This window comes from Scyliorhinus torazame, chromosome 2 (assembly GCF_047496885.1).
Source record: "Scyliorhinus torazame isolate Kashiwa2021f chromosome 2, sScyTor2.1, whole genome shotgun sequence".
Lineage (NCBI taxonomy): Eukaryota > Metazoa > Chordata > Chondrichthyes > Carcharhiniformes > Scyliorhinidae > Scyliorhinus > Scyliorhinus torazame.
The window spans coordinates 86,458,700-86,475,708 of record NC_092708.1 but is presented as its reverse complement, the minus strand read 5'-3'; the positions used below and the strand labels follow the sequence as shown (position 1 = coordinate 86,475,708).

The 17,009-nt window shown below is 47.6% G+C and overlaps 1 protein-coding gene across 2 annotated transcripts in view; it reads right to left on the bottom strand.

Annotated features, from left to right (window-relative positions):
* Window positions 1–4,506: 4,506 nt before the first annotated feature.
* LOC140389325 (low-density lipoprotein receptor-related protein 2-like) overlaps window positions 4,507–17,009 on the bottom strand; it is a 534,533-nt gene continuing 522,030 nt past the window's right edge. For both annotated transcript variants that reach the window (XM_072473491.1, XM_072473499.1), the window contains 5 exons: window positions 13,470–13,593; window positions 13,022–13,132; window positions 8,964–9,074; window positions 7,931–8,002; window positions 4,507–6,806 (listed from right to left, as the gene is read on the bottom strand). In XM_072473491.1, coding sequence (XP_072329592.1) covers window positions 6,639–6,806; window positions 7,931–8,002; window positions 8,964–9,074; window positions 13,022–13,132; window positions 13,470–13,593 — 586 coding nt within the window. In that variant the 3' untranslated portion in view covers window positions 4,507–6,638. The remainder of the gene's footprint in view (window positions 6,807–7,930; window positions 8,003–8,963; window positions 9,075–13,021; window positions 13,133–13,469; window positions 13,594–17,009) is intronic.

Here is a 17,009-nt window from a genome sequence, read left to right as displayed (position 1 = left end):
CGGATGTGGACTTCCTGGGGAAGGCAAAAAGACGTTCATGCGGTGTACTGTTAGTAGCAGTGCAAAGTAATGAGCAAATGGAATGTAATGCATCAGTGAGGACCTCGTGCCAGCGAGAGGCCGGGAGATTTCTGGACCATAGGGCCAGCTGGACGGCCCTCCATACCGTCCCATTCTCCCTTTCTACCTGTCCGTTTCCCCGGGGGTTGTAGCTTGTCGTTCTGCTGGAGGCGATACCCCTGCTGAGCAGGAACTGACGTAGCTCATCACTCATGAATGAGGATCCCCTGTCACTGTGGATGTAAGCGGGGAAGCCGAACAGAGTGAAGATAGAATTAAGGGCTTTAATGACGGTGGCAGATGTCATGTCGGGTCATGGGATGGCGAAGGGAAACCGGGAGTATTCATCGATCACACTGAGGAAATATGTGTGTCGATCGGAGGAGGGGAGGGGGCCTTTGAAATCCATGCTGAGGCGTTCAAAGGGGCAGGAGGCCTTCACCAGGTGCGCGCAGTCTGGCCGGTAGAAGGGCGGCTTGCACTCCGCACAGACCTGGCAGTCCTTGGTGATCGTCCTTAGTTCCTCAACGGAGTAGGGCAAATTTTGTGCCTTAATGAAGTGGTACAACCAAGTGACCCCTGGGTGACAAAGGCTGTCGTGCAGGGCCTGGAGTCGGGCTACCTGTGCACTGGCACATGTACCTCGGGATAGGGCGTCTGGGGGCTCGTTGAGTTTGCCAGGGCGATACTTAATCTTGTAATTATAGGTGGAGAGCTCGATTCTCCACCGCAAGATTTTATCATTTTTGATCTTGCCCCGCTGTGTGTTGTTGAATATGAAGGCTACCGACCGTTGGTCAGTAAGGAGAGTGACTCTCCTGCCGGCCAGGTAATGCCTCCAATGTCGCACAGCCTCAACGATAGCCTGGGCCTCCTTTTCGAGTGATGAGTGCCGAATTTCGGAGGCATGGAGGGGCGGGAAAAGAATGCCACGGGCCTGCCTGGTTGAGGGTGGCGGCAAGGGTGACGTCCAATGCGTCGCTTTCTACTTGGAAAGGAAGTGTTTTGTGTACAGCGTGCATTCCAGCTTTGGCAATATCAGCTCTGATCCGGGCGAAAGCCTGTTGGGCCTCGGCCGTCAGGGGGAAATGAGTGGACTGTATGAGTGGGTGGGCCTTGTCTGTATTGTTTGGGACCCACTGCGTGTAATATGAGAAGAACCCCAGGCAGCGTTTAAGGGCCTTGGGGCAGTGGGGGAGGGGAAGCTCCATGAGGGGGCGCATGCGGTCAGGATCGGCCCCCCAGAACTCCGTTCTGGACTACGTAGCCGAGGATGGCTAAGCGGTTTGTACGGAACACACACTTCTCCTTGTTATACGTGAGGTTGAGGAGAGTGGTGGTGCGGAGAAATTTAGCAAGGTTGGTGTCGTGGTACTGCTGATCATGGCCGCAGATGGTCACATTGTCTAGATACGGAAACGCGGCCGGCAAGCCGTACCGGTCGACTATTCGGTCCATCTCCCTTTGGAAGACCGAAATCCCATTGGTGACGTCGAAGGAGATCCTAAGGAAGTGATATAGCCGGCCGTCTGCCTCGAAGGCGGTGTATGGCAGGTCCGATTTACGGATGGGGAGCTGATGGTAAGCGGATTTCAGGTCCACCGTTGAGAAGACCCGGTACTGTGCAATCTGGTTGACCATGTCAGATATGCCTGGGAGGGGGTACGTGTCAAGCTGCGTGTACCTGGTGATGGTCTGGCTGTAGTCCACGACCATTCAGTTTTTCTCCCCAGACTTAACCACTATCACTTGATCTCTCCAGGGTCTGTTGCTGGCCTCGATGACTCCTTCCCGAAGCAACCGCTGGACCTCGGACCTGATGAAGGCCTTATCCTGTACCGTCTGCTCCTGGTGGCGACGGGTTTGCAATCTGGAGTTAGATTGGCAAAGAGGGAAGGAGGATCGACCTTTAGGGTCGCGAGGCCGCACACAGTGAGGGGTGGTAAGTGTCCGCCGAATTTAAGGGTCAGGCTCTGGAGATTGCACTGGAAGTCCAGGCCGAGGATAAGTGCAGCGCAGAGGTTAGGGAGGATGTTGAGGCGACAGCCGTGGAACTCTATGCCTTGGACTGTGAGCGTGACTGTGCAGTACCCCCAGATCGCTATGGGATCCGGAGGCCAAGGAGATACTTTGATTGTTAGGGTGTACCTTAAGGGAGCAACGCCTTACCGTATTCGGGTATACAAAGCTCTCGGTGATCCCGGAGTCCAGTAGGCAGGAGGTCACATGGCCGTTGACTTTCATGCTGGTGGATGCGTTGGTCAGAGTATGTGGTCGGGACTGGTCGTTTGCCATGGAGCCGAGCCGTGGTTGATCGTCGGGTAGTGAGGTGGCCGTTGAGCTGGGGTCCTGAAACGCCGTTGGTGTCCATGTGCTGCGGGACAAGATGGCGGTGCCCGGAGGTCCTGGGGATTACAAAATGGCGGCGCCCATGGAACGCACGTTGCTGGGGTGGAGCAAGATGGCGGTGCCCATGAAACGCACGTGTTGTGCGGGGGAGAAGATGGCGGCGGCCATTGTTCGCACATGGCCTGGGGAGGAGAGGAGGAAAGCGACGGCCATTGTCCGTGACCGGGGGGGGGGGTGGGGGCGACCGCGGCCGCTGAGAGGGTCTGGCACACCGCTGCGAAGTGGTCCTTCTTCCCGCAGGCCTTACAAAGGTCAGCGCGGGCTGGGCAGCATTGGCGGGGGTGTTTTTGCTGGCTGCAAAAATAGCATCGGGGCCCCCCCCAGAGATCACTGACTGGCGCGAAGCGCACGCATATTGGGTGGGTAGTGCCCCCGCTGGGGCGGCTGCCTGTGGGGCGCATGAACCGTAGGAGGAGTGGCCCGCGCGGTTGGGGGCGTAGGACTGGACATTGCACAGGGCGACCGTCATGGAAAGCGCTAGTGTTTTTGTCTCTGCGAGGTCGCGCGTGGCACCTTCTAGGAGCCGCTGCCTGATAACATCGGACCCAATCCCAGTTACAAAAGCGTCCCTCTTATGGAGATCTGAGTGATCCTTAGTTGTAACGTCCTGGCAGTCACAGTCCCGAACTAGTGGGATCAGGACCCTCCAGAAGTCCTCGATTGACTCACCAGGTACGCGTTGCGAGCGCGTGTCTGGTGAAGAGCGTGTTCGTCTTCTGTTCATAATTTTCTTTGAGTCGAGTCATAGCATCAGCGTAATTGGGCGCATCCTGGATCAGCGGGAAGACTTTAGAGCTGAGTCTGGAGTACAATATTTGAATCTTCTGAGCCTCTGGAACAGGGGTCGGCACCGCGTTGATATACACTTCAAAACAAGCTAGCCAGTGCTGGAAGTCCTTTCTGGTGTCACTTGAGTGTGGATCCAGCTGCAGGCGATCTGGTTTAATCCGGAGGTCCATCTTCTGAATCTGATACTAGTAAATTGAGGCACGATCAATTTGACTGGAGACGAAGTTGAATCCAAACTGAGGCTTTATTAGTATCAGATGGGTGGCCTCCCACAGCAGCTGACGAAATGGCTGCGAGCTGGACGCCACGCATATTTATAACCCGGCTCCTGGGCGGAGCTAGAATGCAGGGGCCCCAGGTGAACCTGTAGTGCAGGTTCTACCGTACAACCTCTCATGTCAGAACACAGTGGTTTACCACATTACTAATACGTTATGTATAAAGAGGCAGGTCTAAGATTTAACCTGTGACAGAGTCTGTTGTTGAAAGCTTAGTCGATGCTGAGAGGCTGAGATTAAACTAAGATAAAGAAATAAAATAAAAATTCAAACAATGACAAATATTATGATTCCTGTAAAATGCCAAATTTAGGGTGGCACGCTAGCACAGTGGTTAGCACTGTTGCTTCACAGCACCAGGGACCCCGGTTCGATTCCCAGCTTGGGTCTGCACCTTTTCCCTGTGTTTGCGTGGGTTTCATCCGGGTGCTCCGGTTTCCTCCCACACGTCCCGAAAGACATGCTTGTTAGGTAAATTGGACATTCTGAATTTTCCCTCAGTGTACCCGAACAGGCGACTAGGGGATTTTCACAGTGACTTCATTGCAGTGTTAATGTAAGCATACTGGTGACACTAATAAAGATTATTATTATTGCTTGTTAGGATTTCTAAAGCTCTCTCTTTGCGTTGTAATCTGAATGATTAAATGCAATATATAGATCCTATTTATTCTGACAAAATATCTGATACACCAACAGAATTGTTAAAAAGTATCCTTATGAAAAAATTAACAAAAATATTGTTCAGCATTATCTTTAGTACAGTGCTTCGAAAGGCAACATTAAGTGTCAACAACGAAGTTCACTCTCTGACTTCTTGTGATATGGTCTGAATAGAATCTATTCAAGAAATCATCGCAGCAAGAAACATTTGTGAAAGCAACTAAGTCAATTTCTTCCAATGAGATGCTGTTTTAAAGGATTTCCCCCCAAATTTCCTTCCAAGAGAAAGAATTGCAGGATAACAAGGTCTGATAAAATAACAAAATTTATTAGATGTTTTTCAGCAGTAGATTCTTTCCAGCAACAGAAATATTTTTTGATCAAAGTACAATATAAACTCCACCCTAATTAGAATGCATCCAACAAAATTAACATACAAAGGTTTCTAAAATATTCAATTTCTTATGATGGAAAATATATAAAACTATAATCACATTAAAGTACAATCAATATTTGAGTAGATGTGCTGGCCTTTAACTAATACATTTAGGCAGCTAGTCTAGGCCATTTACAGGACAATACCAGTTTGAATTCTACTTCAGTGTGAAGTAAGCCAAGATGAATGGTTATCCCAATAATTCCTGAATCATGAAGGAGAGGACAGGACATCATATCTGGGCCAAATCATTTTAGAATTGATCTTGTGAGGTATATATTTACAGTGGAATCTTTTTGAACAGTCACCTACATCCACTGCTACACTTCCCATTAGTTGCATTTTCCAGTTTTTTTAATAATTGTATTTACTTTTCAGTGTGGTTGATTATAATTAAAGGAATATCTGACAATCCCAAACTACTTATATATTTGCTCCAGTAGTTAAAGACATTCAAAATGTTACCACGGGTATAAGATGCACAAAGCATTTTAGCATCAAATGGATGTTTTTGCTCCCATTTGCAATTAGACAGAATAAACTAATTTCATTTGATTCCTTTGCGAGCTTCAGTAGTCAGAATAGTCTCATTTTCACAGATATTTCCCTCACTCTATGCAGTTTGTTTTAAAAGTCATGCAATGTTTTGGAGCTAGGAACAAATTCTGCTCTTCCGCATTGTTTCAAGCATTGATTGACAGGAATTCGGATGCAATCTAAAGCAGTAAATATGACTCTTTACCCCTGCTGCACCAATTTTAGAAAGTGGATGGCACAAAGAACAGTTTCATCAATGGCATTTATTTCAATCTATTCCTATAGTTCCTCTACACAAAAAAAATTATTTAGCAACTGCTATGATTGTTTTAGCATTATAAAGCAGTATAATGTCTTCAGATTCTGCATTTTAGCAAGGGGGAAATTTTCGGGCCTCTCCCACTGGTGAGATTTTCCTGCTAAAGTCAGTGGAGTTTTGAATGGCTCGCTGCATTTTACAGCCCCACCTTCGTTGAGTCAGTGACGCTAAATTCCGCCCCCAGTTTCTGCCAGAAGTACTGTCGCTACCATTTTTGTAAATGACACATTGGTGTTCTGGAATGCTTTCCCTTATACTGTTAGGCCCTACTCTCAGCAGTCTGCAGAATTACAACTAAATAAAAATAAACAAAATGAAATTGTTTACATTTCAAAAGAATCTTTTGTCAGGATTAACAACATGATACAATTCTGAACAGATTTTTTTAATAAACATTTAATTTTGAATAATTAAATGGACTTCCATTTTTTGGAAACAGCTTCTTTGCCTATCTGGATTAGGGTGCATCTCAATTACATATCCCGTTTTCTGTGATTAACAGCTAGTACTGCTCAGTTTGATGAGTGACTGTTTATTACAGATTTTGCTGTGTGCGTATAATTGAAACGTAAAAGCTCCCGTGTATGTCCATTATTTCATATATGTATTCTGACATTTTGTTATATCAAAATGTGTTGTGAAGAATTCCTTCACATGGCACGATCAGTAGTTTTCACATTTAGAATTACCTTTTTCAAAATCTTCATCAGTAGTCTCACCTCAATCTTTAGATTTCCACAAATTGCAATCTTCAATATAAATCAGCCATATCCTTGGCAACATAATTGACATAATCTCTTCAAAATTTACAAATGTACAACATATTTATAACATTACATATCTCAAACTTTTACACAAGTCCAGTGCAAAGAAATACATAAAGTACCTCTGGATTAAAAATTCTTCAAGGGCAAAAAAGATAAAAGTTGGCATAAAATATCACTGAAGGCAAAGAAACAGACAGACCACCTCTTAACAGCTATCACTTCATTCTAATTATCTTTAAAAGACTTCTTGTACCTAAAGGTTTCTGACATATCCAAATATGCTGGCTGTATATAAAAATATAATGTATCATGAAATGAAAATGAAATGAAAAGGAAAGTCATAGGAAAGTCTGTCACTTTTTCTCCAGTTAAGCACTGAATTATGCATTTGAATCTTCTTTGACAAGAGTAGCTGTATCTTTGAAATTATTTTCTGTAGGACTGTATGTCGAAGGCTCATCTTTTTTTGAGTATGACTTACTTGGAGGTAAAGTATGAGAAGTGGCAGCAGTTTCTCCAAGTGGATTATCTGCCTGTTGTTTCTGACACTATATGGGGGAGGGGGGGAAAGAAATACATGTGTTAAAATTCAACTACACAAAATTTATTAAGTAAACTTCCCTAAGTAAATGCTCCTTTACAATACTGATTATTGGATTGCTTTTTACATTACATTAATTTAAGGAAATTACTGACTAATCAATTCTTCCAGCTTCAATTAATTCTGGTGTTGGGAGAGGAACCATACAATTGATGTGGTTGCTTTGTAGCATCAACGTTGCACTGCTAACCAGGGGACGTGGAGTTCGACCTTGGCTTAAACTGGCATCCAAAGTCCGCATGTGTTTGCTTTCTGTCATTGCTTTCCTGTTGAAAGGCAAAGGGAGCAATTTTCTCACATGCCTAATTGGCTGTGCCTGGATCGAATGATGTAATGGCCTGGGCTGCTTGTAGTTGAGTTTCAGGTACCAGCTGCACCAGTGCATTTGTCCTTCTCACAAAAAAACATTAGCAGTAATGCTAAAATTTCAGTACCTTGCCCAAAGCTACAGCCAAAATGCACCTCTTACTAATTTGAAAAACATGCTTTAAATGCCAGAGATTTTCAACAAACAGCTTATATGTACCATTTTACATTGGTGCCATTTTACATTGATGTTCAACTGTGCTACAACATAATGGGGACCCCAGAGTGCGACCAATGTACATTAATATGCATTAATATGATTACCTTCTAATCTTCAAAAGAAAATTCTCCTAGTGTGGAGTGCACTGATGGTTATTCTTATCCGAAAAGAATCACATTACAATTGTTTCACCACAGAATATTTTACGTGTTAAAATTACAACAAAAAAGACTAATTATTCCATAATTAACCCATTTACATTTTTAATAAATGGATGATGTCCTGGCTTAATTATACAAGACACATATTTTCAACACTGCCTTATCCAGATTTAAACATGATCAGAACTTATTTTGTAACTATTCTGTAGTTGGTATTAATATTCAAACTTGCTGGTTTTGTTCTTTAATTTTGAAACTGCGTGGGTTATCAAGGACAACGGTAAATATTTTATTTCTACACTTTTTTAAACTAAATGATTGAAAGTGTTACAATATAATAAAAAGCCACACAGTTCACTGTGAAGGAGGTGAAAGAATAGCTACCTCTGCATATACAGGGTTTTCAAAATTTGTCCCTTGTTTGGGTTTTCGTTTGAAAAAGTTCCACTTCGATTCCTGAAAGAACAACATGACATTAATGCCAACATTGGAATATGTACATTCCCGGAGCTGAATACACAAAATCTATTGGCGAAGAAATACAATATGCGTGCCCACTTGTCAGACAAAACTGGCACCTAATCATCCTACACAGCAGGCAGTACAGATGTGCTCATTAGACACTGGAGGTATGGCACCTGTGTTGTTCTCAGCTTTACTTTATCCGGATGGTTTTGATGCGTAGTGTTGATCAAAGAACAACGAGCTTTGTTAACAAACAAAACTACTTTATTTAACACTACTAACTGGATCCGACACTTATCCCTAAGAAACAAACAGTTGATTAATAACACATAAACTACTCTCATCTACATCTAATCTCACTACCAGTTTAATCTACTATTTGCTCTCTCTCACTATCTTCCTTCAGTCTGTCTCTAGCTAACTCCTCACTCCTCCTGCTACCATCTTCTCCAACCTTCCATCCCACAAGGTTGAGCATCATCCCTTATATACTCATAGGACTAGCTCCCTCTAGTGGCTGTCTGTATACATTTCATTAACCCTTGCATTGTCTTCGTGTATGATAATACCACAGCGCCCACATTATTGGTGAAGGCAGCAATAATGGTGTCTCGGGCCCAAGTCGGAAACAGCAGTTGATTACGATATGTGTTATGGGAAAAGAACAGGAAATCAGATTGCAGAATGGACACTTCAATGTGGAGTTAGTGTCAGGACAAGCACAAAGGATTGAATGCCTCCATTCTGCGCAGGAATTTCAAAGTGCATTGAAGTGCTCTAAGAACTTAAGAGTTGGAGTTCCAGAGCGAAGGGCTCTTTTTCTCACATATGTATGTCTAAAATAGAGGGGCACTCATATAATATACACACATGCACACACAAACAAATATTAGATCTTCAAAAGTTACTACATTAAAGAGAACCGTTCATTACAATTCACCATTGCTTTTACCCGAATTTGTGATCCAGTTGAAATAGGTTTGTCTACGAAAGGAGGCATGGACGTATAGATGGGATTGTCAAAACTGCTTCCATTCGTTTCAGCATCAACTGCCACGATATCCTAGACCAAAAAAGTCAAATGTATTATCTTCAAAGTAGAACAAAATTGAATCTAAATGTATCATTTACTGGACAGTTTAAATATTATGTAGCCTATTAAATAGTTTGAACCGAAAATTGATATCTAACAGGGATAGGGTAGAGGCGTGTGCTTAAGTGGCGTGCTCTTTCCAAGGGCAGCACGGTACCACAGTGGTTAGCACAGTTGCTTCACAGCTCCAGGGTCCCAGGTTCGATTCCCGGCGTGGGTCACTGTCTGTGCGGAGTCTGCACATTCTCCCCATGTATGCGTGGGTTTCTTCCGGGTGCTCCGGTTTCCTCCTAGTCCAAAGATGTGCAGGTTAGGTGGATTGGGCATGATAAATTGTCCTTAGTGTCCAAAAAGATTAGTTGGGGTTACTGGGTTATGGGGATAGGGTGGAGGCGTGGGCTTAAGTGGTGTGCACTTTCCAAGGCCCGGTGCAGACTTGATGGGCCGAACGGCCTCCTTCTGCACTGTGAATTCTATGAACTCTTTTAACAGGGTTAATCTAATCGATAACTAGGCCTTTGGCTTCCACACATCAGGTTGACCAGATAATGAGCAAAGTAAAATACAATGGGGTGGAAGTTATTCTACAATGGTACAAAGCTCATGTGGAGGCCACAACTGTAGTTAGTACTGTATGCAGTTCTGGTCGCCACATTATCGGAAGGATGTGATTGCACTGGAGCGGGTGCAGAGGCGTTTTATCAGGATGTTGTCTGGAATGGAACATTTTAGTTATGAAGAGAGGTTGGATAGGCTTGCGGGTTGTTTTTGCTGGAGCAGAGAAGACTGAGGGGCGACTTGATTGAGGTGTACAAGATTATGAGGGACATGGACAGGGGGATAGGGAACAGCTGTTCCCTTTAGTTGAAGGGTCAGGTACAAGGGGACACAAGTTCAAGGTGAGGGGCGGGAGGTTCAGGCGGATTTGAGGAAAAACCTTTTTACCCAGAGGGTGTGACAGTCTGCAATGCACTGCCTGGGAGGGTGGTAGAGCGGGTTGCCTCACATCCTTTAAAAAATACCTGGATGAGCACTTGGCACGTCTTAACATTCGAGGCTATGGGCCAAGTGCTGGCAAATGGGATTAGGATTGGCAGATCAGGTGCCTTTCATGCGGTGATGCAGACTCGATGGGCCGAAGGGCCTTTTCTGCACAGTATTTTTCTGTGATTCTGAGACCCCATCTGAAATATGGGGCGCGATTCTCCGAAATGGAGACAGAGTGTTTGCGCCGTCGTCAATGCCGTCGCGTTTCACGATGGCGCGAAACGGGCACGGGACTACCAATTCTAGGCCCCACAGGGGGCAGCATGGCGCTGGAGCGGTTCACGCCACTCCAGCCTCCCTTCCCAGCGCCAAATGGGTGCCGTGCCAACCTGCGCAGCGCAGTTGGGCCGCGCCAACCCGCGAATGCCCGGGGGACTTCCTCAGCGCGCCGGCCCCGACGCAACATGGCGTGGGGGTTCAGGGGCCGGCCGCGTAATATAATAGGGCCGGGGCTGGAGAGGCCAGCCCGCCGATCGGTGTGCCCCGATCGTGGGTAGACCCCATCGGAGGCCCCCCCCCCGGTGAAGGGGCGCTTTTCCCCGCCCCACAGGCCGCCCTCTGATCCTACGCGCAGAGTTCCTGCCGGCTGCGAGCAGGTGTTAACGGCGCCGGCAGGACTCTGCCGTTTCTGTGCGGCCGCTCGGCCCATCAAGGCCGGAGAATGGCGGCCCGGCTGAGGACAGCGGCCCGCGACCGGCGTCGCGCCAAATGTGCCGGTGCAAATGGCACCGATTCTCCGCCCCTCGGTGAATCGCCTGCCGGCGTCGGACCGGCGCCGTGGGAAAAAATGGCGCGAATGTCTATTCTCCCATACGGCGCGGCATGGGAGAATCCCGCCCATGGCTTATAGTTCCAGAGTATTCAAGATATGTTGACCTTGGAGGGGTGCACTGCAAACTCACCAGAATAATCCATTAAATTATGAAGGACGGGTTGCATAGACCAAAATTGTATTCCCTTTAGTATAGAAAAATTAAGAGTGATCAAACTGACATGTTTAAAATTATTCAAGGAATTGATCAGATCAAAGAGAGAAAATATTTCCACTGGTAGGGAATTTTTGAAGTAGGATAGGAGAAAGTTTGGGCATGAAGTTTCAATGAGTTACAATCAGAGTTGGTTTTCCACACTACTCCTAATTTCTTACCTGGAACTCCAGCTGCTCCTTGCTCGCCTGACCTTCTGACTCAGACCAGGCAAGAAGTGTATAGTGCAGCCTGCTCCAGAGGCCTTCAGTCAAAGGTTGGTAAGTCAGAGGTAAGAAAGCCATGCCCCCTTCTTTACGGTACTAGCCGCTGGGTTATCTGTTAGTCAGTGGCAGGGGGGGTGGTGATCATTGGGAGGAGGGCTGTTGGATTGGTTGGGAGGGGTGATTGGTTGGGAGGGTGGTATCAGTCAGGGGTAGATCAATTGGTCTGGTCACTGAGGGTTGGGTATTAAATTGGAGGGGGTCAGTTGGTCAATGGGAATGTGGGGGTTGTGTCCTCAGTGGTGGGGGGGTTGTTGGGGGTCAGTCAGTCGGGTCAGTTGGGGGGTTTGGTCATGGGGGGGATTTGGTCAAGGCAAGTTGGTTACCGTGTTGTGGGGGGGCGTTAGGGCTGAGTGAGAAGTGGGGGGGTCAGGTGTTCAGGGGGTACAGGTGGTCAGGTGGGTGGGTGTTCATTGGGGCGAGTGGCGGGAGGTCAGTTGGGGGAGTCCCATTGGGGTCATGGATATCAGTGCTATAGTTACTCTAAAGGTGGAGGTGGTTTTAAGTTTTCTAACCTCTCCTGGATAACTATCACTGTAAGACAATCAGAACCAAAGTTTGAGATTTAAATCATACTTTTGGATGGTTCCAATTACTGGGTAATTTGAACTTCCTGGGTAATACTTAGCTGGGTCTTCCGAGGGGCGGGAGGGGTGGGGGGATGGCCCCCAACGCATCTTTGGTACGACACGCAGAAGCTATGGGCCATTACCTTTTCATCTCACTTGTTCATTGCACAATAATGGATAATTCTATTTCAGATGATTTGGAGTGATGTCGGGGAGAATCCCTTCACATAAAGGGTCGTGGAATTCCAGAACACTCTTCCCCAAAATGCTGTTATATTATTGAACATTTCAAAACTAAGATTGATAGATTATCAAGTCAGCGTATTAGGTGATATATGAGGTTAGAGGTATACAGACCGACCATGATCTCACTGAACGACGGAATAGGTTTAAGGGACTAAATGGCCTACTCCTCTTCCTATATTATTTTCTATGTTCCTAAAATGTATGGTACAATGCAGTGGGCAGCACGGTAGCACAGTAGTTAGCAATGTGGCTTCGCAGCTCCAGGTTCCCAGGTTCAATTCCCGGCTTGGGTCACTGTCTGTGTGGAGTCTGCATGTTCTCCCCGTGTCTGCGTGGGTTTCCTCCGGGTGCTCCGGTTTCCTCCCACAGTCCAAAGATGTGCAGGTTAGGTGGATTGGCCATGCTAAATTGCCCTTAGTGTCCAAAAAGGTTAGGAGGGGTTACTGGGTTACGGGGATAGGGTGGAAGTGTGGGCTTAAGTGAGGTGGTCTTTCCAAGGGTTGGTGCAGACTTGATGGGCCAAAGGCCTCCTTCTGCATTGTAAATTCTACGTTCTATTATATAGCTTAAATCACTAAATTTATTTTACTATACATAAAATCTTGTATGAAATGTTAACAAAGTGCATGATCATAGGTATATGTCAGTAACAATAAATTTAGCAATTCTGTATTACAGAATGCTAGGTTTTAGAGTAGAAACATTGCCAGCAATCAAACTGGAGATAATTCAAACCAATTGTTCCACACACAGTTAATTACGATACGATGAGCTGATTTTTTTCAATAGCTCTCTTTTACAGTTACCGCAGATTGCTGGACTGCAGGAGGTTCACTGGAAACATTCCCCTTCATCCCAAACATCGGATTTTCAAAAGTAACTGGTTGCTTTCCTGCTTCCACTACAAAGTTTTCATTCTGTTGCAAAAACAGAGTCGATTGACATTTAATAAAGGCGCAAAGTACACATGTGAAGCACTGAATATTACAATAAAAATTACAACCAGGATCTGTAATAATACACATGGGGCTGGATTTTCTGATCTCCCAGACATGTGTTTCCCAGTTGGAGGAGGTAGCGTGCTGTTTGCTGGCGACGGGATTCTCTGCTCCTGCACTGTAAATGGGAATTCCCGTTGAAGCCACCCCATGTTTCTCGCAAACCCATGGGCAGGGGTGTGCAGCCGGCGGGACCAGAGAATCCCATTGCCAGTGAACGGCTGGAGAATGCTGGCCTAGAATACTGTTATCTTACCATCTGCATCGCTCCATCAATAGCAGAATCTATGTCTATGGCAGAAGCTCCACTGTCTACTCCGGTATCCATTCCAGACCTAAATGTCACTCCATTTCCATTTGGTTTGATAAGACTGCTTAAACTTTAGAAAGAAACAAAAAGAAAATCAATCATTGCCTTGATTTGGAAGTGAACATATTCTTTTGATAATTGCAAGTTTATATTGCTCCTTTGGGATCCAAGAAAATAAAACATAGGCATACTTATGTCAAGTACTGTACAACAATAATTCTTCTTGAAAGGTAAAGCACTACTTGTGCTATTCTCAAGATATAAAAGCCTGAATTTTCACTCCTGGAAGGTTGGAAGTTTGGGCCATTGCCCAAGGCCCAAATTAGTTTTTGACAGTGCCTTTTGACAGCTCTCTTGACAGTTCCAGTGCATTTATGTATTTTTAAAAATAAATTTAGTGTACCCAATTATTTGTTTTTCCAATTAAGGGGCAATTTAGAGTGGCCAATCCACCTAACCTGCAAAGTTTTGGGTTGTGGGGGTGAAACCCATGCAGACACGGGGAGAATGTGCAAACTCCACACGGACAGTGACCCAGGGCCGGGATTTGAACCCGGGTCCTCAGTGCCGTAGTCAGCATTGTGCCACTTGCCTCCCTGCATTTATGCCTTTTTACATGCATGCATGTCCACTTTTAGTAAGCCAAAGAGCACCTTCCTGCTTCCAAAGAGCACCTGATGTCCCCCAAAAGGTGTCCCAGGACCATGTCCAAAGGGATACTCTGGGTGCGATCTGGTGGCCAAACTGCACCAGCAAAACATCTCGCCGCAGCGCAGCATGGCCGACAAGAGCAGGGAGACCACGCTCTCTCGATCTACCTGGCGGGACTAGGCAGCGCGGTCGGGCTCCAGGGTCCTCGGAGGGGAGGGGGGAGGATCTGGCCCCGGGGGGTGCCCCCATGGTGGCCTGACCCGCGATCGGGGCCCACCGATCCGCGGGCGGGCCTGAGCCGTTATGGCACTCTTTTCCCTCCGCCTCGGCCACAGACTTCACCATGACCGACACGGAACAGACACCTCCCCCCTGCGCATGCGCGTGTGTATGCGCGGACTTCTGCCGCCCGGCGAAATCCTTTTGGCCCCGGCTGGCGTGGCGCCAAAGGCCTTTTCCGCCAGCTGGCGGCGCACCAACCACTCCGGCGCGGGGCTAGCCCCTCAAGGTGAGGGCTTGGCCCCTAAAGGTGTGGAGAAATCCGCACCTTTGGGGCGGCCCGACGCCGGAGTGGATCACGCCATTCCATCCCGCCGGGGCCCCCCGCCCCACCGGGTAGGGGAGAATCCCGCCCCTGATCTCTGTAATTCAGCTTTTTTGTCCATATCTGGACCAAGGCGGTAATGAGGTCTGGAGTTGGCTCCGGTGGAACTCAAAGTGAGCAGCAGTGAGCAGGTTGTTGCAGAATAAATATTCCATGTTAACATTGTTGATGACACTTTTAATCAGTTTTCTGATGATTGAGAGTAGATGATGGGCTGTTGACTTGCAAGGTTGTATTTGTCCTGCATTTTGTAGACAGTACAAACCTGGTCAATTTTCCACCATATCAAGAAAGATGCTTGTCTTGTAGCTCGGCAAGAGGGGTGGTTAGTTCTGGAACAGAAGCTGTCAATATTGCAGCTGGGCTATTGTCATGGTCCATAGATTTTATTGTATCTCGTCCCTTCAGCCATTTCTTGATATCACATGGAGCGAATTGAATAGACTGCAAACTGCGATGCTGAGGACCTCAGAAGAAGGCCGAAATGGCTCTTCCACTTGGCACTTCTGTCTGAGAATGAATGCAAGTGCTTCAGCCTTGTTGCATTGACATACTTAGCTTTCCATCATTGAGAATGATTTGCAGTTGTTAAGCCTCTTCCTCTGGTTAGTTGTTTAATTACATATTACCATTCCCGACTAGATGTGGCATTATTGAATTAGTTAACTCTATGTGGATTCACTCAGCATTCTGCTTCTACTATTAAGCATGCATTGTAATCCTATGCTATAGCTACACCAGGGGCGGGATTCTCCGACCCCCCCCCCCCCCCCCCCCCCCCCCCCCCGCCGGGTCGGAGAATCGCCGGGGGGGCGGGGGGGCGGCGTGAATCTCGCTCCCGCCGGCCACCGAATTCTCCGGCACCGAAAATTCGGCGGGGGCGGGAATCGGCTGCGGCAGTCTGCGGGACCCCCCCCCCCCAGCGATTCTCCGGCCCATGATGGGCCGAAGTCCCGCCGCTGTCATGCCATTCCCGCCGTCGTGAATCAAACCACCTACCTTATCGGCGGGACTGGCGGCGCGGGCGGGCTCCGGGGTCCTGGGGGGGGGGGCGCGGGGCAATCTAGCCCAGGGGGGTGCCCCCATGGTGGCCTGGCCCGTGATCGGGGCCCACCGATCCGCGGGTGGGCTTGTGCCGTGGGGGCACTCTTTTCCTTCCGCCTTCGCCACGGTCTCCGCGATGGCCGATGCGGAAGTGACCCCCCCCCCTATGCAGGCGCGGGGATGACGTCAGCAACCGCTGACGCCCCCGCGCATGCGCGAACTTCCGCTGCCCAACGCAGTCCCTTTGGCCCCGGCTGGCGTGGCTCCAAAAGCCTTTCCCACCGTCCGGCGGCGCGCCAACCACTCCGGCGCGGGCCTAGCCCCTCAAGGTGAAGGCTTGGCCCCTAAAGGTGCGGAGAAATCCGCACCTTTGGGGCGGCCTGACACTGGAGTGGTTCCCGCCACTCCATCCCGCCGGGACCCCCCGCCCCACCGGGTAGGGGAGAATTCCGGCCCAGGTGTGCACATCATTTCTGGGTATGCCTGGTGTTGTTCCTGGCATGTTCTCGTACACACTGGGTCTAACCAGAGTTTCCCCCCTGTGTCTCAATGGTAATGGTAGAGTATTGGTAGGATATACTGGGCCAGGAGGCTACAGATTGCAGTTGAGTATAACTCTGCTGTTGATGGCTGACAGTGCCTCTTAGATGCCCGGTTTTGAGTTGCTAGATCTGTCCTCAATCTATCCCATAGTTGCACATAACACGGAGGGTATCCACAGTGTGAAGACAGAACTTTGTCTCTGCAGGAATTTGCAGTGGTCACTTCTACCAAAATTGTTTTGGACAGATATATTTTCACAGATAGATTGGTTCAATCATCGCCTGCTGCAGACTCAGTTTGGCAGATACGTTCTTCAGCTCAGTCAGCAGTGATGTGACTGAATTTCACTTGGTGATGGGCAGTGATGTCCCAAACCCAGAGTACATTCAGCACCCTTCCAAAATGCTTCTTCCATCTGGTGTTCTGATTTGTCGCTGAGGGAGGGTGGTAGGTGGTAATCAGCAGGAGGTTTCCTTACCCATGTTCAACCAGGTAGCATGAAACGTCATGTGGTCCAGAGCCAATGTTGAGGATTCCCAGGGCTACACCCTTCTGATTCTGTATCACTGTGCCTCTGGCAGCTCCGTCCTGACAATGGGACAGGATCTATCCAAGAATGGTGATGGAAAAGTCTGGTACATGGG